Consider the following 21,936-nt stretch of genomic DNA (forward strand, 5'->3'; position numbering starts at 1 on the left):
CCCCGGAGATTGTTATAACGATCTAATTGGCATGCCACCTCTCTTTAGAGTTATAGCTGGTTAAATACAAAGTGTGTTATTTATTTTAATTGAGCACAAACTGATCTGAAGACATCTGGAAGATGTACTCGCAGTATTGGAACACCATGAGAAGGCTCAGACCCGACTACAGGAGATACACGGTAATATTTAGAGAGTTTGAACTAGAGTTCATTTTGTCAACTAAAACTATCTAACCCTGACTAGCTTCTTTTTCACTGATGAAAGCTAAAAAAAAACTAAGCTGTGATGGCAAAAAAATAACCCAAGACTAAATATGTTGACAATTTCATCAACAAATACAAACTAGACTAGACTAGAGGAGAAGAGAAGAGATCCAGTTACTCTAAAAGTCATTTTATTTTTGGTTGCACTCGGGTGTTGAGCTCTAAAAATAGAAGAGATCTACAAAAATGTCATGGCACTGGCATCGTAATGATTTTACACTTAAATATATTTGCTCTGGCGTTGCAATGTGATGCATTGAGGGGTTGTAGATCGGCTATTTTCGAAGCGACCAAGTGTAAAATAGAATTGGAAAAGAAAAACGAAAGTTTTATTTTCATGTTTATTAATATCACAATTCAACAATTTAATTGCATTGCATGTAATTTATGTTAAGCTGGCATTTCTATCCTATATAAAATTTGCATATTAGCATATACCAGTGGTTCTCAACCTGTGGGTCCGGGTCGGGACCCCAGGGGGGTCCTAACATGATTTTTTTTTTTGGGGGGGGGGATCCCCGGACGACAGTGACGTGACCTTTTTAATACTTCAAGAAAGACATTACATTTAATCAACACTGGCCAAATTGTCAAATTAGATAAGAAAGAGATTTTTTTTTAATTAGCCGAGATGCGTTGCGAGACGTTGTGAGCTTGTAGATCAGCTATTTTCAAAGTATTATCCATGGAACCGAATGAAACAAAACTGAATACCTCAACTCCTAAACTTCTTACAGTGGGGGGAACTCCAGTTCAAATATGATTATTTTGGGTGGTCCCCAAAATGTAAGCGTACGTGTGTGTGTGTGTGTGTGTGTGTGTGTGTGTGTGTGTGTGTGTGTGTGTGTGTGTGTGTGTGTGGGGGTCCCCCATCAGGTGGTGGAGGGCGACAGACCCCTGAGCGTGGGCTTCACGCAGCAGAGGAGGAAGAGGCTTCACTCGGCCCCCGAGGACGAGGCGGGGTGCGAGGGGGAGCGGCGGCCCAACCCCGAGGGCGGGGCCGGCGGGTCAGGGGCGGGGCCGGAACGGAGCCCCGCCCTCCTGAGGGACTCGGGGGAGGAGCTTCTCATCATGTGTCACACCTGTCACGCCAAGGCCGCCCAGCTGGTCTCACAGATACTGGAGCTGAGCGACCACTCTTCTCTGAAGGTCAGTAGACCGACCGTGCAACATTTTTTTTTTTTTTTTTCTCTCAACAGTAAACAAACCAACATAAAGTTTAGAGGATAACTGCCCATTTCTATAAGGACCTTTTAATACCTCTAAAATGACAAATTAAACATTGGCCAAATTGTCAAATATGAGAGGCAGAAATTGTGAAAATGGCGATCTACATGCTCACAACGTCTCGCAACGCAAGGCGTTGTGAGCACGTAGATCTGCTATTTTCACTATAGAACAGTGTTGTACAAAATGTAATTCCTCAACTCTTAGTGCTCGTCAGGGTGAGGGGTCCCCGGTTAAAATATGATTATTTTGGGGGTCGCAGCCTGGAAAGGTTGAGAACCACTGCCTTAGTTGATAGAGAGATGAAGCAGGGACCCCCACAAGGCCTGCATTTAGAGAGAGAGAGCGAGAGAGAGAGATTTTCTAGAGTTATGTGTGTCTCTATTCCGTCTCTATCAGTGATGCTCTTTGATGCTGAGCTGTTCAGTCATGTTTTATAGCAGCATAGATCCTGTCTGTCTGTCTGTCTGTCTGTCTGTCTGTCTGTCTGCCTGTCTGTCTGTCTGTCTGTACGGAGCATACAGAAGCCCAGTGTATACTTTGTGTTTGTGCAGTGGTGTCGCACACCGAGCATAGCCAACGTACAAGCTCACAACACGCCACGTTCACCATGTGCGGTGACCTTGTAGATGAGTTATCTTCGGTGCATGACAACGTGGTATCTGGACTGTCGGTGCTTGTTTGAGTTTGGCTCCTTTGCTCCATGTTGTGTTTGTTACTTTGTTTACATTATACTGTAGGCCTTGCGTCCTGCACGACGCAAGGACCTGCTTATAGGATTCATTCAGACGTGTTTATAGAGGGTATGCGCGTGACATCACTGTTGCTGGAAGTTATGTAGGAACGCCTACTGAGTTGCAAAAAACGAATTCCTGCCATTGACAGCCCATACATCCAAACAGAAAAGTCCTTTCTGATAGTATTAAACAAAGTTAAACTCACCAACATTGCGGCTGTACTGAAAGCTTGCATTATTTATTTCTTTTAAGATTTGTTTTGGGGCTTTTTATGCCTTTATTGATAGGACAGTAGACTGACAGGAAATGGGGAGAGAGATGGGGAATGACATGTGGCAAAGGTCATCCGGATCGGGAATCGAACCGGCAACGCCAGCAGGCATCATAGCCTAGTATGTGGTATGCGCCTTGACCACCAGGCCAGCGCGTGCCCCGCAAAGTTTTTGTTTGATAAAAATCCACCATAGGCATTATGAGCTACTTTCTCTCAAGACATTCTGTGCAGGGGAAGCGCTCATTTTCAACAACACAACATCCTGCTGCCTCCTGCATTATGTGCAATTTAGAAACAGCTGGTATGCAGGACCGTTGAGTGATTTGCAACTAGCACTTCCAAACTCCAATGCTCCATGCTGCTCAATGTTTTGCCACTCAGTCTAGATAGGGGGGCGGGTCCCAGTGGATATGCATACCCTCTATTCTTGTCTGCATATAGGAGCCTATATCATGTTCAAAATGGCTGCCATCGAACCGCAGACAACCGCTATGCAGTGGATTGTGAAGGTAGTCAGTTCATACCAGCTAATAAGCATCTACTCAGCACTGTGTGTGTGTGTGTGTGTGTGTGTGTGTGTGTGTGTGTGTGTGTGTGTGTGTGTGTGTGTGTGTGTGTGTGTGTGTGTGTGTGTGTGTGTGTGTGTGTGTGTGTGTGTGTGTGTGTGTGTGTGTGTGTAGAATAGCCTACAAAGGGCTGCAACCTCAGCATTTTGTCCCTAAGAAGTGACAGAAAAACGAAAACAGCCCTCCTCTCCCCCCTCTCTCTCTGACTGTCATGTTGGTCTTGCCATCTCTCTCTCTCTCTCTCTCTCTCTCTCTCTCTCTCTCTGACTCTCATGTTGATCCCCCCCCCCTTCTCACTCTCTCTCTCTCTCTCTCTCTCTCTCTCTCTCTCTCTCTCTCTCTCTCTCTCTCTCTCTCTCTCATGGGGATAGAGTCTGGGTAGAAGGATAGCAGCTCAGTGACCCAGAGCCCGTGGAAGGTCAGATAGCGGAGGAGACATGCATGAGCCCTGCATGCTGCATTCTGCTCTGGTGTCTTTCCTTCATGCTGCCTGCCTGCCTTCAGCAGAAACAACCTCTGAAAATGCAATTAATATATTGCAGTATGTGAGCAGAATGTAAAGTCCATTCTGCACCTCAATGCATGTGTGCAGCAGACCCAGCTGGCCATAAAAAGAGGTGAAGCTCGATTACAAACCCTGTTAAAACCATATTTCAACCAACACATTTCAAACAAATCAAGCATTGTAGATCGGGCATTCTAAATGATCATGTAAACTCACAATGCCCGTCCTTCCTTAATATTTACACCGTCCGGTCCGTGGTCCCTTCCTTAACCCTCCGGCCGGTCCGTGCCCAAGTCAAACATTTTCTATGTAAGCCATTTACCATGAGAGGGGCTGGGTTGTTGGCTGATTTACCACTGTTTCAGGGTTGTGGCACGAGGCGAAGCCGAGTGCCAACAGTGGTAAATCAGCCAACAACCCACGTTTTACCTTGCAAGGTTATTTAGTTACAATCAACTGCAACACAACAGTGGGCGGGGTCCATGAGCCAACTCAAGGTTGTTGACTGATTTACCACGGTTTTAAGCCAATTAGAATCCAGTATCTGAGCATGTGACCACAAAAAGTGGTAGAATCAGTCCTTTCTTCGCTCCTCTACTAAGGAGCCCATTTTGTTTGCTGTCAAATCAGCACCAGGTGACAAGTTCCTGTAGGCAGGAAGCCCTTCAAAATAAGTCTCAGAGACCTGACATTTGGGCAGGAAACCCATTCAAATTAAAAGTCTACAAAACCCCCGCTAGGGGTCCGTTACAATGTGTTTCATGTACAGTAGCGTGCACATGTATGCAGTGTGTACAGTATGTCTCAACCCTCCTCCAACTCACCAGTACCATGATAGGCAGAGCTCTCGGCTACTACACCTCGGCTGTGAGTCCTGTGAAATGTCCTGCAATGGGTGATCCCTTGTCTGCCATCAATCCTGTAGTGAAAACCGCAATGATACTATGACGGCCGATTTCAAGAAAGAGACTTGTTTTGTGTGAAAAACTATCCGATGACTCGTTACACTGCAAGATGAGTCTTGCAGTGTACCTGGCTTCACTCATCATGCACTCTATATACATTTGTTACACTCACCAGCATCTCATTACATGACATCATACACACCTCATACTGACCATGCTAACAAAACTGGAAACAGTTTTTTTTTCAACTTTCAACTGACGGATTGGCAAAATTAGTGAATATTATTCTACATGGTATATGCCATGCAGGGGTTGTGGCTAAGGGGTAGAGTTGCCGTCTTGGAGGGTTCCCGAAGGGTTCCCAGTTTGATCCCGGGCTCCCCCAGAGTTAGTGTCGAAGAGTCCTTGAGCAAGACTCTGAACCCCTATAGAGCATCGCAGCGGAAGTGGATGCCTGGGGTCACTTTCACTTTCAGTCTGAAGAAGAGCAGTGTTGCTCGAAACGTCACAACATTAATTTGGTGCAATAAAGAAGCACTTCTTCGCATGTGAGCCCACAGTGTGCGAGTGTTTGTGTTTATTTTTCTAGTATCTACTCGTTCGCTCTGCACCTGCCCAATTCGGGTTGGATGTGCATGTCATCTCCCTTTTTTCACTTTCACTTTCACCATTCATTTTCGCCATAGACTTTTACAAAAATATTTATAACAATTATGTTAAGCCTCGAACCAAGCCATCCAGGATGGAGGTGAATCATGATCATACAACCTTTGATCCTATGTGAAAACATATTTTAATATTACATTATTTGATATACTACATTTAATGACTACCCTTTGTTTAGCGATTTTTAAAATGTTCTTTTCATAGAAAAAAAGGTTGTATGATCATGATTCACCTCCATCCTGGATGGCTTGGTTCGAGGCTTAACATAATTGTTATAAATGTTTTTGTAAAAGTCTATGGCGAAAATGAATGGTGAAAGTGAAAGTGACCCCAGGCATCCACTTCCGCTGCGATGCTCTATAGTTGCTCCTGATGAGCAGGTTGGTGCCTTGCATCGGTGTATGAATGTGTGTGTGAATGGGTGAATGTAATGAATGTGTGTGTGAATGGGTGAATGTAATGAATGTGTGTGTGAATGGGTGAATGTAATGAATGTGTGTGTGAATGGGTGAATGTAATGAATGTGTGTGTGAATGGGTGAATGTGATGCACAATAAAGTGCCTTGGATAAAGGTGCTATATAAATGCACTATTTACCATCTTGGGAGAGGAGAGGAGAGGAGAGGAGAGGAGAGGAGAGGAGAGGAGAGGAGAGGAGAGGAGAGGAGAGGAGAGGAGAGGAGAGGGACAGATATGGTTGCAATTACTGCTACCAACACCTGTCACTCAACTGGGAGTGTGCGCCTGAGTGAGTGCTTTCGTGTGTGTGTGTGTGTGTGTGTGTGTGTGTGTGAGTGTGTGTGTGTGTGTGTGTGTGTGTGTGTGTGTGTGTGTGTGTGTGTGTGTGTGTGTGTGTGTGTGTGTGTGTGTGTGTGTGTGTGTGTGTGTGTGTGTGTGTGTGTGTGTGTGTGTGTGTGTGTGTGTGTGTGTGTGTGTTGGGCGTACATATGTGCGTTTGTGATTGAAGGTGACGGCCAATGACAGCCAGTCTCCAGCTAATGTCAGTCTGGTTTGATTGACAGACGGATCGATAACGTCTTAATGCTCCTCTCCTCTCCTCTCCTCTCCTCTCCTCTCCTCTCCTCTCCCCTAATGACCGCATCCTTCCTCCTCTCATTGGTCTGATCGCCCTCTCTCTCTCTCTCTCTCTCTCTCTCTCTCTCTCCCAGTGCACATCGCGCTGCTATCTTAACAGTACATTACGTGGTGCTGGTTTGATTGACCTACATAGACAAGGTTCTCGACACACGTGCACGCACAGTATACTCGCACGTGCACACGCTGCTTGCGACCAAAATCCGTCCCAGTTTAACACGAGGCTGCCAATGCAACACGACTGACGCTACAGTATATACTGCAGGTTCTCAGGTTGACTACCACTTTAACCATTATTGGATGCTTTAACTATTGAAAAATAGCAGATCTACAAGCTCAAGCTCAGCTTTGTAGATCGGCTATTTTTGAAAAAATCTTGAAATCTTTTGCAAATCTTATATATCTTTAAAAGCGAACATTTGTAACTCAAATCTCTGCTTCTGGGTGGTCCCTGGAACAACATATTTTCAGATGGGGGTCCACGGCCGAATACATGTCATTTTTGGGGGTCCTTGACATGAACAAGTCTGAGAACCACTGATTTAGAAGGATTTAGAAGACATTTATAGAATCGGGTCAAACTTATTCAAAGACTTTCAAGATGCGAAGGATGCTTAATTATCTGGGACAAATTATTCATATATTCCATCAGGTGTGTGTGTGTGTGTGTGTGTGTGTGTGTGTGTGTGTGTGTGTGTGTGTGTGTGTGTGTGTGTGTGTGTGTGTGTGTGTGCAGTTGGCAGCGGATACATTTTAGCAATATTTCATACTTTGGCTTTACAAAAATAGCAGATATACAAGCTCATAGTGCGTGACTTTGTGGCACGCTATGAGCTTGTAGATCTGCTAGTTTTAGAAAAATCATAAAAGATGTGTCCAAATTAAAATGTCCAAAGCTTTTTTTTTCTTTTTTTTTTTGAGCGGTGCTAACCGCTCCTATAGACCGCTTAAAAAAAAACATGATGTCACAAATGATGATGACATGAGTCCGCTAGACCAATGAAACACTTCGATTCTGTTGATCTGTCCATGATGCCATAGTCACATAGGCACCCGATTGGTTAACTCTGATTTAGAACGCGTTTAGGCCGCCTAAATTACGTCATAAAAGATTATTGAGCGGTGCTAACCTTATTGTATGAGTCATGTATTTATTATCTATAATACATGAAAACAAACCACACCTTTAGACAGGGCACTTTAATCACAGGGCCCTGTCTAAAAGTGTGGTTTATTTTCATGTATTATAGAGATATCCAGCTCAAGACAATTTTGAAATTCAAAGAATATAAATAAACAGCTTATAATTATCATGTAGATCGAAGTACGAGCTTTACCATGCCTAACCAACCCTATATCCTGGACACTTCATGGGAGCGAAAATACAGTACAGCCATCATTTTGCAAGAAGACATCAAATATCGTCCCAACAGAAATAACACTCTGCCACATGCCAGACTTGTCATTTCGAATGACTTTGTCTTCAAAGTATCTGAACATGACCTTTCAGGGTCACACACACAAACAGAGACAGATGGATGGACAGCAAGAAGACCCGACCAACTGAACTAACATGATTAACTCCTAAAATAGACCACGAGCTTCCTCTCCTCTCCTCTCCTCTCCTCTCCTCTCCTCTCCTCTCCTCTCCTCTCCTCTCCGGTACCGGTTAATCTACTAGCCATATCATCTGTGATCGACAGTTTTCTATTGATTATTCACCCCATGGAGACTTCAATAATACGTTTATAGTTTTTGTCCCATTCCTAAGCCAATCCCACCTCTCTACAAAATGATAATAAAACATTCAATCAATCAAGACATTTAGTTTTTACTTTTGGGTCGATTTAATAATTTCTCTAATAAGTGGCTGGGGCTATTAAGACTTTTTGATTGATTTAATATTGTATTAATGGAGAACAGTACAAGTATAGTCAATACAATAAAACATGTAGTACTGTACAAGTACAGTTAAACACCCTGCCTAAAAGGAACATCGCAAATAAGTTATTTTATAGGGTCTATTACTCAATAATGACCTGCTCCCCATTTATTATCCCCAGCATAAATGGCCTTGAATCATTCTCTTTTAACCCGAAACATGTTGCGGGCCGGCAGCCATGTTGGCCAGGGATTGGGACTCTTCGCACTTCCTTCACAGGTGTTACCAATGCACTAATTAAGTCAGTGCTCCATTCAGGTCCAACAGAGTCAGGGTGCTGACTTTGTGCCTGTTATGTGTTGGCTCACCGGAAAGACTGCACTAAATGGAACAGAGCCTTAATTAGTCAATTGGTAAAACCTGTGAAGGAAGTAAGTCCGTGGCCCAATTTCTTGCCAACATGGCTGCCGGCCGTGCGCCCGCACAGAGCCAATTTGGACACCTTTTACACTGCACATTTTGCCCACGACCGCCAATTTAACAAATACCCCCCTGCTGGGTAAAAGTTGCCATTTGCTCTCTGCTCGCACTAGTGGTATTCATTAAATGGTATTCAAAAATTCATTAAATACGGAATCATCCCTTATTTGGAAACTAAAAAATGTGTCCCATATTGAACTGATAAGGGACCCACATTGTTCCTTTCATTTTGGGGAATAAATCATTGACACACATCTTACATGTTCAAACAGCTCATGTACACTTAAAGCCTTCACAAACTTAGTAAACTGGACCTGACTTGTCTCTGTGTAAGGGCTCATACACACTGCACAACGTTTTGCGCAGATTATGCTGTCGCTGAACATTTTTGGCTAGTGTTGTAGTCGAGTCCACCTAAAGCGAGTCCAAGTCAAGTCCAAGTCATATGGGGTTCGAGTATCGAGTCGAGTCCGAGTCAAGAGCCCCTGGGAGGGAGTCGAGTCCGAGTCGAGTCCGAGACCAACAGGGATCAAGATCGAGTTGAGTCCGAGACCAATGGGGGTCGAGACCGAGCTGAGTCTTTTATTTTTTTTGGTAGGTAGGTAGGTAGGCCAAATGAATGGCTCGTCTTCAAATTAAAACGGTCTCCCCAAATTACTTTTGGTTGCTTTGGTTTTAGGTTTGAGGGAGTTTTACACTAAATAAATCAGTAGTAGTAGGCTACTCCATTGCTGAATGTGATAATGCAATTGTAAATGTCTGCTCGTTTTTACATTATGACATCAATCAGTCACATAAGGTGAACAATGGTTTCCTTTTTGTTCTCTCTCTAAATTAGCACCAGGGTTGGGAAGGTTACTTTTTAAAAATACATTTATTCCATTGTATTGTAGTGACTCGACTCGAGTGGACTCGGTGGGGAGCGAGTCCCGAGTCAATTGGTCCGAGACAGAGGCGAGTCAAGGGCGAGACCGAGACGAGTCAATGACAATTTGGACTTGAGTCCTGACTCGAGACGAGTCAGTGACTCGAGTACTACAACACTAGCGCCCGCCGACAAAACTGCCAATCTGCCGCAAGATCAGCACCGTGAGAAGATCTGGCCGCGATAATAGCGCTCGGCGATCCCTACCGTTTCTCTCTCTCTCTCTCCCTCTCTCCCTCTCTCTCTCCCTCTCTCTCTCTCTCTCTGTGTGTGTGTGTGTGTGTGTGTGTGTGTGTGTGTGTGTGTGTGTGTGTGTGTGTGTGTGTGTGTGTGTGTGTGTGTGTGTGTGTGTGTGTGTGTGTGTGTGTGTGTGTGTGTGTGTGTGTGTGTGTGTGTGTGTGTGTGCACGTTTGCACGCGTGCACGGAGAGAGACAGACTGCCTCGCTGCACGCACATGTCACGGCCACGGGAGCCTTTCACGTTTTCGTTGGACATTGGAATAAAAAGAAATGTTGGCTATATGTCTCGGGTCTAGATCGCATCCTGGTGAAATATCTGGCAGTGTGTGATCCCTTGTCAGCGATCAATCTCATAGTGTGAAAACCACAACGATTATGACAGCCGATTTCAAGAAAGACACTTGTTTAGTGTGAAATGCTCTAACGATCCAATAATCGTAGCTACACCGAACCGGTGTAGCTATTAACTAACTTGTTAATAAAGCTTCGATCCCGCTGGCCTAGTGGTCAAGGCGCATACCACATACTAGGCTATGATGCCTGCTGGCGTCGCCGGTTCGATTCCCGATCCAGACGACCTTTGCCACATGTCATTCCCCATCTCTCTCCCCATTTCCTGTCAGTCTACTATCCTATCAAATAAAAGCATAAAAAGCCCCAAAACAAATCTTAAAAAAATAAAAAGAATAAAGCTTTGAGCCTTTTGTATGATGCTGTAGTATAGTCAAGTAAGGTGTTAATTCAAATGAAATTAAAATATCGAGATAAGAGGTTTCTGCACGACAGCGACAATATATAGTATACACTCTCAGATGTATTTTCTTGGCATCCCTTAATTTTCTTGCAATCTCAGTTAGTTGGCAACTCCTTTTGAGACGCAGCCCGTAATGAGCGGAGGTGGAGAGTATAGCTAAATACATTTACATTTTATTAAGTATATTCTGATGCCAACACTTAAAGTGAATGTATTTCTTTTATTTTTTTACTCAAGTACATGTTAACTACCCGACCAGAAATTGAGTAAGGCACATTGAAGCAGGGAAACAGCAGCGTTGAGACGCAGCCAACAGGATGTCAAAGCAGCTAACAGGATATACGTTTCTGTCTGGATGAGAAGAACACCCTCATTACAATTCAGCACAGCACAAATACAACAGGCAACATCCATAATGGAAACATCTACACAAGAGGCAGCGATCTCTCTCTCTCTCTCTCTCTCTCTCTCTCTCTCTCTCGGGAGCGTGTCGATATTTCGACGTATCATTTGTCCGACGGCACGCCACTTCGACGCGCCGATAGTTCGACTTAGGGATCGCGAGATTTCGGCGCCGCTGTTTCGACGGCACCCTTTTTCGAAAAAAAGTATGCCAATGTTTCGACACGACAACTGTCCGACACGACAACAGTTCGACAAGACGGCACGGTATTGCGACAAGGCAGCACGGTATTTCGACAATGAAAAAACAAGTCTCTCAGCGACGCGCTCCCCCCGACAGACTCATGGTGCCAACGCTCCAGCCTCCAGTAGGAGCGAGCAACCCGGTTGTAGGTCGCTAAATGATCTCGCCCTCTCTCCGCTCCTAACCCAGCCTTCCCCTCCCCCGACCCTTCTATCGTTTCTAGGCTATTTGTTGTTCTGCCTATCTACATAGGCCTACTGTGTTTTATCCGTCCGTCCGTCCGTCCATCCGTCCGTCCGTCCGTCCGTCTCTGTCTCTGTCTCTCTCCCTCTCTTTCTTTCTCTCTCGTCTCTCTCTCTCCCTCCCTCACTCACTCACTCACTCACTCACACATACGCACAGACAAACCACAATTTTCTGTGGAGACCGGGTTGCAATGCACAAACACACACACACACACACACACACACACACACACACACACACACACACACACACACACACACACACACACACACACACACACACAGTCACACACACACACACACACACACACACACACACAGTCACACACACACCAAACGCTCTGAAAGTAGCCTATATAATCAATGCCAAATTGGGAATTATTTTGTAAAAAGGCTATGAACATGAACTGTAGGCAGGGGTGCTGTGGCAAATTGTGGGGGAGTGTGTCTCCATTTAGAAGCCCCGTGGATTTATTAGCTGGAGTACTAGTGATCGCCGATTAGGCCTATAATAACCTCTTTAATATGCTCCAGACTGTCCCGACAGAACTTATCACAGGGTGTTCGCGCATCCTCTGTCTGTCTGTCTGTCTGTCTCTCGCTTTCTCTCTCTCTCCTCTCTCTCTCTCTCTCTCTCGCTCTCTCTCTCTCTCTCTCTGTGTGCGCGGTGGCACATGCTTAAAAGAACAGATCTGCAAGCTTAGCTAACATCCTGTATATCCGACGGTGTTGATAGCTTGTAAATCTGTTATTTTTGCGCATGTAACCTTGTAGGGTGGACTCAGGTAATGTGGGCCATCAGGTAATGTGAGCCAGCCATAGTTTCAGGCTCCTAGCAACTGTGCCTTTAAATCTTTGCAGCCAATGGCTGCACATGTTCTTGCCACAGCTGTGCTTGACACCAACAAGTGATTTGATTGGTCCATAGTCGTTTTGATGGGAGGAGCTAAGCCACACAACAAGACCTGCTGGAAGAATTTGCAAGGTGGGTGCAGAGACACAAAGTTTTAACTTGAGATTGCTAAGGATACTACATCAATGAAAACAAATGCACATTTATAAAAACTGGTGCAAAATGTGTGTTAAGATGTCCTTTACCAGGCATGATGTTGATATTTTGCTTAATGAAATCATTTTTCATAAATAATGACGTTTTTGTAAGTGGCTCACATTACCATAGTCAATTGTGGTGAAAGCTTAGCTGGGCCAGCTTAGGTTGGCCACCTCATTAGCATTATGTTTTGTGTTAGCTTAGGTGGGCCACCTTCAGAAATGAGCCCTGGGGGTCCCTGGGGGTCCCTGGAGGTGGTCCCCGGGCGGCAGTGCTCGGAGGCCCGCCAGGGACCTCCGGTGGTGGTCCCTGGTGGTCCCTGGTGGTCCCTGGTGGTCCCTGGCCGTCCCCAGGCCCTGTTTTGGGGGCCTGGAGCCGGCCCTGGGGGTCCCTGGAGGTGGTCCCTGGGCGGCAGTGCTCGGAGGCCCGCCAGGGACCTCCGGTGGTGGTCCCTGGTGGTGCCTGGTGGTCCCTGGCCGTCCCCAGGCCCTGTTTTGGGGGCCTGGAGCCGGCCCTGGGGGTCCCTGGGGGTCCCTGGAGGTGGTCCCCGGGCGGCAGTGCTCGGAGGCCCGCCAGGGACCTCCGGTGGTGGTCCCTGGTGGTCCCTGGCCGTCCCCAGGCCCTGTTTTGGGGGCCTGGAGCCGGCCCTGGGGGTCCCTGGGGGTCCCTGGAGGTGGTCCTCGGGCGGCAGTGCTCGGAGGCCCGCCAGGGACCTCTGGTGGTGGTCCCTGGTGGTGCCTGGTGGTCCCTGGCCGTCCCCAGGCCCTGTTTTGGGGGCCTGGAGCCGGCCCTGGGGGTCCCTGGGGGTCCCTGGAGGTGGTCCCCGGGCGGCAGTGCTCGGAGGCCCGCCAGGGACCTCCGGTGGTGGTCCCTGGTGGTGCCTGGTGGTCCCTGGCCGTCCCCAGGCCCTGTTTTGGGGGCCTGGAGCCGGCCCTGGGGGTCCCTGGGGGTCCCTGGAGGTGGTCCCCGGGCGGCAGTGCTCGGAGGCCCGCCAGGGACCTCCGGTGGTGGTCCCTGGTGGTCCCTGGTGGTCCCTGGCCGTCCCCAGGCCCTGTTTTGGGGGCCTGGAGCCGGCCCTGGGGGTCCCTGGGGGTCCCTGGAGGTGGTCCTCGGGCGGCAGTGCTCGGAGGCCCGCCAGGGACCTCCGGTGGTGGTCCCTGGTGGTGCCTGGTGGTGCCTGGTGGTCCCTGGCCGTCCCCAGGCCCTGTTTTGGGGGCCTGGAGCCGGCCCTGGGGGTCCCTGGGGGTCCCCGGAGGTGGTCCCCGGGCGGCAGTGCTCGGAGGCCGGGCAGGGACCTCCGGGGACCCCCGCTGGTGGTCCCTGGTGGTCCCTGGCCGGCCAGAGTGGTGCAAAGGCCCGCTTTTGGGGGCCTGGCGCCGGCCCTGGGGGTCCCTGGGGGTCCCCGGAGCTCCCCAGGCCCGGTTTTTGGGGCCTGGCGCCGGCCCTGGGGGTCCGCGGGGGTCCGCGATGGCACCATCGTGTGCGGGGCGGCGAGCCGGTTCCAACGGTACCATTATTGAAATTAAATTCAATGAATGAAATTAAATTGACCTCCAAATCTTGTTTGACTGTTTTGCTTTGATTTGCTTTGGCTCATTATAGCAGATGAGTGGCTCACATTACCTTATTAGGGTTAGGGTAAGATGGGCCACTGACAAAAATATGATTTAATATAAAAATACACTAGATATGCAAAATATAAGCATTGTTTCTGGTTAAGGCCGTCTACATATATATTATATATATTTTTTATCGATGTGCATTTGTTTTTTATTCACTTGTCAAACTTATAACTGACAAATTAGATATGTTTGGACAATGCAATTCTCCTCTGCAGGCTAGTTTTGAGACATTGCTCTTCCCACCAAAACAACAAGACCACTCAAATTTTGATTGTTTTGTGTCAAGTACAGTTGTGGCAAGAAACATGTGCAGTCATTGGCTGTTAAATTTTAAAGAGCTAGGAATTAATGGGGTCAACCCTAAAGTGGCCCATTTTAGCTGATCAGGTGGCCTGATTAACCTGAAAAGTGTTAATCTTGAAAATGTGTGACATTTTAAGCTTAAACATTAAAAAAAAAATAACCATCTAATTTTCCTACATACATTTAACACAAATATATTAAGGACAGTCTATATTAACTATAAAAAATACATTCAGCGTTCTGCACTGCTTTTTCTTAGTTTCCCAGGCGATTTACCAAAAAGCGGCCCACATTACCTGAGTCCACCCTACTTGTTTAAAAAAAAACTCCATGCTCTGCAGCTTTCTATTGGACACAGACCGGCAGGTTCAGATGTGCATTATAGGCCTATTATGCCCACAGCTAGGGAGGAGAGTATATTTTACGTTTATATGGGGCTAGTACATTTTGCACCCATATTACTGTCATGTCTTAATAATATGTTGCTTTTAACAAGTAAGCTAAGTGATTGTGGAGCCTGCTGCGCACTGACTGTGGCCATTCATTAGGCTACTCTTAAACAGGGCCGTGCTGTCCATACAGGCAAAATAGGCAGCCCCACACAGGCTGGGGGCCTCATGAGATTATTATAATTTTTTTAACCAACATGGGCATGGGCCCCCGTTGAGCTGTTGAACAGAGAACAGTTGAAGTGAGGGTTAACATGAAACAATTGCTTTGGACATATTAGCTCATTAGAATCTGAAAAGAGCTTGGCTCTCAAAGGTGCAGACCAGATAACAATGGCCCTAATCACCCAAGCAGTTCCTTCATGTGTGTTCTGTGATGTCACATACATCTTTAAAGTGATCCCTGACTAGTAAGCCATGTAGGCCTTAATATGTTATAATAACCCTCTTTAAAGTGATCCCTGACTAATACGACAAATATGCCTTAATACATTATAATTGTCCTCTATAACTACAATGTATAATTAAAAACACCTCAATTATTGTATTTCTTCTAGAAATAGCTAATCTTTCACTCAATAGGGGAAATGCCCGTCGCAAGTTGATGATGTCATAAATGTCAAGTGTGATCTATCCCTATGGAATTTATGGCATGCATGTGAAAATAAAAACAAACTTAATACTTCCTATGGTTAATATGAGCATCAAATCAATATTTCAAATGTGTTTGTGTTTTGTTTTTTTGCACATGCATGCCATAAAAATGACACCTGACATTTATGACATCATCAACTTGCGACAGGCATTTCCCCTACTGAGTGAAAGATTAGCTATTTCTAGAAGAAATAAAATATTTAAGGTGTTTTTAATTTTACATTGTAGTTATAGAGGACAATTATAATGTATTAAGACATATTTGTCGTATTAGTCAGGGATCACTTTAACCAAAATATACCATTTAAAACACTTACAATATATTCCTTTGAGAGAAAAAAAGTTATATTTTCAACCCATGGGGGGAGCCATTGCACTGTTCGTCGCATGTAGTGATGACGGTCGTAGAAGATACATTTTGTCTGGACGGGCCAATTTAAAATGGCGGTGTAAACACGTTTTAGATGTTGAATTAAACACTTTACTAACCCGGCGAAACATCCTACTTGATTGAACAGAACAGAAAAGCACCACACTACTAACTACAGTTAATCTGAGCTTCAAGACAATGTTTTAAATATTGTAAAGAGAACGTTCTTTTGACGTTCCATATTAACCTTATGGGCCCGACCAGCCAAAATGTATCTTCTACGTCATCACTGCATGCGACGAACAGTGCAATGGCTCCCCCCATGGGTTGAAAATATAACTTTTTTTCTCTCAAAGGAATATATTGTAAGTGTTTTAAATGGTATATTTTGGTTAAAGAGGGTTATTATAACATACTAGAAGCTCGGCCGCCCGAAGGGCGGCCGAGCGTCTAGTCGGCGCCCTGGCCAACTCGGGAACAATGTAAATAGGGGATGAATGCCCCGCCCTTTAATGCAAACCCCATTATACCTGTTGTCATAGGATCTGTTTTGACCATCTGTTTGCGTGTGTCCATTTATGCCCATGGCTTGTGAGATGCGTCGGTTATCTCCATATATAGAGATTCAACACGTGCAAAGTACAGGAGTGATGTCAGAATGAGTCAGCAGAAGTGATGTCAGAATGCCCATATGCCCATATATGGAGATCTCTGTATCTGTGTCCCCTTTATGCCCATATACGGAGATTGCGTCCATTTTATGTCACAATGAGTCAGCACTTGCGCCGATACATCCATTTATGCCCATATATGGAGATGTGCGGCCGAGCGTCTAGTCGGCGACCTAGCCAACTCGGGAACAATGTAAATATGCCCATATATGGAGATCTCTGTAGGACCCGTTATGCCCATATATGGAGATGCGCGGCCAAGCGTCTAGTCGGCGCCCTAGCCAACTCGGGAACAATGTAAATATGCCCATATAAGGAGATCTCTGCAGGACCCGTTTTGACCATCTGTTTGCCTGTTTGTCTTTGAGTCAGCAGAAGTGATGTCAGAATGCCCATATGCCCATATATGGAGATCTCTGTATCTGTGTCCCCTTTATGCCCATATACGGAGATTGCGTCCATTGTATGTCACAATGAGTCAGCGCTTGCGCCGATACGTCCATTTATGCCCATATATGGAGATGGGCGGCCGAGCGTCTAGTCGGCGCCCTGGCCAACTCGGGAACAATGTAAATATGCCCGTGTTGTCATAGGAGTGTGGGGTCATGTGGTGTACGTGATGTCAGAGCCTTTTATGAAGTGATGTCACAATGACATGATTTCCTCCGGAACAGCCTGATGTCAACAATCAGCTCCGCATAAGGAGATTCCGAACGTTTTGCGCCGTTTCGGAAAAAACGTGCGTCGGGTCGGGTCGAGGCCCGGCACTGCACTCCGCGCCACGGCAGAGAACGTGCGTGCCGAATCTGAAGCCGGTGGGACGAACGGTTCTCGAGATACGTGGATTACAGACACACACGCAGACACGCAGAGACTTCTCGCATTTATAGATAGATTAAGGCCTACATGGCTTACTTGTCAGGGATCACTTTAAGAGGCAGGGGCGTGCAGAGACATTTTGAAGGGGGGGTGCTCAAGTGAAAAAAAAGGGCACCTTGGGGAACCATCGACTACCTAGTAGTTGCATTGCAGGGGGGGGGGGTGGGGGGGGGGATTTGAATGATGTCAAGTGGCCGGCACTTACACATACATTACATGAGTTAACAGGTTCAGACAATGGTCTATTGATATGCATACATGACATATCTAATAGGTATTGATATGCATGTATAAATTCATTGAATAACCGATTAACCATTTAATCTACTATAGTCCCTGAAAATCGCAGGCCCCCCCTGCAAGTGAAAATCGCAGGGCCCCCCTTTTGCAAATGATGGAGTTCTATCTGTCCGTCATTCAAGGTTGTATGTGTAAATAAGCCGAAAAGCTTACTAGGATCTCCTTTTAGTTGATGTAGTAAACCAAGGTTTTGGTACCATTTCTGTTGCTCCTAACTTAGACTGAATTAGACTGAAATACCTAAAGGCCAAGAAGGACTTGAGAGGAAAGATGAATGAAAGCAGCAGAGTTGTTCAGTAGTTCCTGGTCCATTTATTGACAGAGTATTGGTAATGCATTTCTGCTGAAGCCAGAGCTACCAGCCTTTCCGACAGTCCTCCGCCGTTCGCGGGCCTCTCTCTCTCTACTAACTAAGATACATTTTGCAGTCCCATTTTATACATCTTACACAAGCATTGGGGGAAAAGCAGAGGAGGGGTCAAACCCCTAGGTCATCTAATCAGCTGTCTCCAATCTAACGAAAGATCTGGCTTGGAGATGGCCTGTAGTTTTCCGCTGCCTGCAGAGACCTCCCAAAATAGATTACCCTACCATGTGTCTCATGTCAAGATCTCATGTCAGAACTAAACCTAAGAATTAACTCACTCTTAATGTAATGTCTACTTTAATGTGCAATGCATATACTGTATGTCTCACTTATATAAATCTAAACCCTTAAAAACCATATGTTTGCATCTTCAATTTAAAAGAGTGTAAACCTTAAATTATACTTTGCTAAGGAATGTCAAGAAGACAAGATGGGACGGCCAGCCTGTTGTCTCTTGGGCTAATCACCAGGTGGTCTGCTGGATGAGCCCTAAACCACACTCATGCCCCTGGGGTCTGTACTCTGCTGTCTTTATGGCTTCCTTATCTGCTGTCCTCTATTTAGGTCGCCAGGCGATCCTTAAAACAAAGAGCAGGATTTATAACTCATTTGAAACACAAACAAGCCTAATCTGGTCTCGTCTTACCTTGGTAGAGGTTTGGAGGCTGTCTAAACAGCATTTGCTCAAATCCCACACTTCATTACAATAGTTGATATTATGCTGAATTATTATGCGTTATTGTCTGATCAGATATACTTCACATCCCCTCTTCGTAATATGACAAGATATTACGACAACCAAATGATCAGACATACATGGTAACCACTGGTCTACATACATATTACAGCTTAAAGTTACATTGTTCCAAAAACGATTCCCTCCATCCATCCGTGTAATCTGATTGTAACACAGTTCACTGTCGCTATGGTCAGTAAAAACTATGGGACAATTAGACTATCATGATTACTTAACTAAACAACCCCAAAACTATTGAATAAAACAAGATCGTCATCATCATCTTAATAAAAACACCTAACAGGATGGTCAAATTGTATAGCAGTTGGCTGTCCCCTCTGGGCAGTGAAACAACTACAACACAATTTAGAACGTCAAAATATTTGAATAAACCTAAATAAACAAACTTGCTGATACAATCAACCATATTGACCTAATGTATTGGAGCTAATAGTCCATGACTGTACAGGAACATCATAATCCAATGTAGTTTGAATCGCCGCCTCTAGTAGGATGCAGATGAATAATACATTCATGAATGCAAAAGTAAGCCAGACATGGTAAAATTCATCCACACCGAACTAGAAACAAGTATTCCTATCCACCTTTTTTTGGGCATGGCCAAAATGTTATCTGCCATGATTGTAGGGGAATTTACGGAATTGTACCTGTAAAATCATAGACACACACTTCATAAGTTTCTTTTCCTGAGACTCAACGCAACATGAATGTCTTTTCTTAAACTTAAAAAAAGGAAAAACACGAAAAATGTAGATCTTCTTTTTTCTTCATGTACAAAATGCACACAAAAATATATGCGCTTTACTTTGGCCATACTGGCGGAAAAAGAGAAAGAAGGATAGTTAGAGAGTTAGAAATTAGATAGAGCATAGGGATAGAGTGTGAAGGACACACGTGCCACAGGATAGCACTGAAAGGGGGTTATAGTTGTGTCAAAAGTGACACTGGGGCGGGGCAAGGAACTGTCATCCTTCTTGGAAAGGGCAATGACACATCTTCTGGCAGCGGACGGAGCATAGGGTGCTCCTCTCATCTTCATCTCAGGCGGTTGCCTCCACTGTAGGTGTCTGGGCAATTAAACTGTCAGCACTTGTTCCAGGGGATAATAGTCATCCTCTCCATAATCAACTTCCCTCCAGTTGTTTGAATTTTGTCTGTAGAATAGACCCATCTGACGGCTCGTTGGCTCCATCTCCTTCTGTTGGGCAGCTAATCTCCAAGGTGGACACTGTTCCTCTTTCCGATTGCACTGTCTCCAGAAGTGCGTTCTCTTGTGACAGATATAACAGGGTGCTTTCAATTTCCCTCGTCGTCTCTGCTGCTGGGGGAATGAGGGACTTGCAGCTACACAATCTCTTGTGAAATGGGTCATCGCTCCACAAGTGTAGCATCCGGCATAATACGATGGGATCTGTTGTAGCCTCTGGAACTGGTTTGTTCGATAAGCATCATACTCCGGAACTGGTGCATACTGCGGCACCACTTGTTCTGTGTGCTGGTAGCTGACAGTCGGCTCAGCACATGGCAATGGCTGACTTCCTTCTTGTAGTCGTCGTTTCTCCATGATCTCTGCCAGTTGGGCTTCTTGCAACTTCCTTTTTATAGTCATAGCCTGCAACTTCTCGTTGGCATCTCTCTTTCGGACTAAATTCACAGTGTGTGCCACTTGTTTTGTGTAGGACTTAATGTTCATTGCAGAAAGTTCCCATACAAGCTCAAGCTCCGATATCATCGCTTCTGGTAGTCCCTGCATGATTTTTGATCTAACCAGGGCTTCATCAATGTCACTCCGGGTAGCATTTCTTCCTGTCAAATCTGCCCACTGCTCGTACACTCTGGAAATGTAGCTATTTGGGTCTTCCTCCTCTCGTAGTGGGTCAATAACTACAGAATCCAAGGTCCTATTCCACGGATAGTGGACACTAAACGCACGCCCCAGCCCACCCCTGTGCTCGGCGAAAGGGACTGCGTCATACTCTCCATTTTCAATAAATTGAGTAAGTCCTGCTTCGGTCAAGATGTCAGTCAACACCTGTTCTCCAGTGGGTCCAGTTGCACGTGTAACTAGCCTCTTAAAATCACCCATCGCTAATGGAATATCCAAGACAAGCTTCTCCAACTTGTTAAGCCATCCGCAAGCTCCTTCTTCAAGATTTGGCAAATGACGCTCAAGGTGTAGAACCTCCATGCTTGACAATGGCTTATAGTCCAGAATCTGGTCTCTGAGGAACACTGGTGCTTGTTTCACAGCGTATTGAGACCTCCTTTCATCCTCCTGTCTCGGTTCAGGACTCCTGCTCTGTGGTCTGCTCGCTCTTCTGATGACACGCTTGGTAGTTTGACAGTGGTCGTCATCTGTTCTTCTGCGCTTCCTCGTCTCCTGAGGGTTCATTAGGTTTTGACTCTCCTCAGCCATACTTCTTCGGTGAACACCTGACTTCTTAATCTTCCACAAAATGTCATCAAAAGTCATTGTTAGCTCAGTTTCTGCCGCTGCAAGCTGACTCAGTTGTTTAGTCAAGCGGGCACAAGCTTTCTGGTGTCTCTTCAACTTTTTGCCAATAGTGATCAAAGTCTCAAAAAGGTTTCTCTTCTCCTCGTCATCGCTGTCACTATCACTGTCACTGTCCATTTGAGACTCTGTAGAATCTTCCTCTGCTGAGCTGGTATCGTCCGGCAGACAGGAACGTTCTGTGCACTTCCTGCCAACATGGCGGGCACGCCAATGTCCTCTGTCGTCACGGCGGTGAGCGCTCTCCTTACTGTGGCGTCTGCTGTAATCACTGTATCTGCTGTCCTTGCTGCGGCGGTCAGCAGCTCCTCTCGCTGTAGTCATCATCACCTTTCTCTTGTGCAGGCTGTGGCCTGTTCTGCTTGGTTCCGGTAGATCTGCTGGTGTCATCGCTGACTCCTTCTCTCCATGACTCGTCCTGGTGCTCAGTCCAAAAGGTACCGCTACTGCTGCTGCGGTCGTAGCTTGCTGCTTCTCCTCTCCTGATGGAGACTCTTCTCGTGCTGACAGATGTGAGGTCTCATGTGGTTGAGCTGCTTCGCATACTTCCTTTTCTTCGGTAAGACTGATCAGCCGCTGTCCCTCTTT

General features: G+C 45.9%; 1 protein-coding gene across 1 annotated transcript in view; it reads left to right on the forward strand.

Moving 5' to 3' along the window:
• The first annotated feature begins 1,319 nt into the window (after positions 1 to 1,319).
• LOC308301359 (kinesin-like protein KIF26A) overlaps positions 1,320 to 21,936 on the forward strand; it is a 161,463-nt gene continuing 140,846 nt past the window's right edge. The window contains exon 1 of the mRNA XM_080745321.1: positions 1,320 to 1,415. Within this exon, the coding sequence (XP_080601447.1) occupies positions 1,338 to 1,415 (78 nt within the window). The 5' untranslated portion in view covers positions 1,320 to 1,337. The remainder of the gene's footprint in view (positions 1,416 to 21,936) is intronic.

This window comes from Nannobrachium achirus, assembly GCF_963921795.1.
Source record: "Nannobrachium achirus genome assembly, chromosome: 16".
Lineage (NCBI taxonomy): Eukaryota > Metazoa > Chordata > Actinopteri > Myctophiformes > Myctophidae > Nannobrachium > Nannobrachium achirus.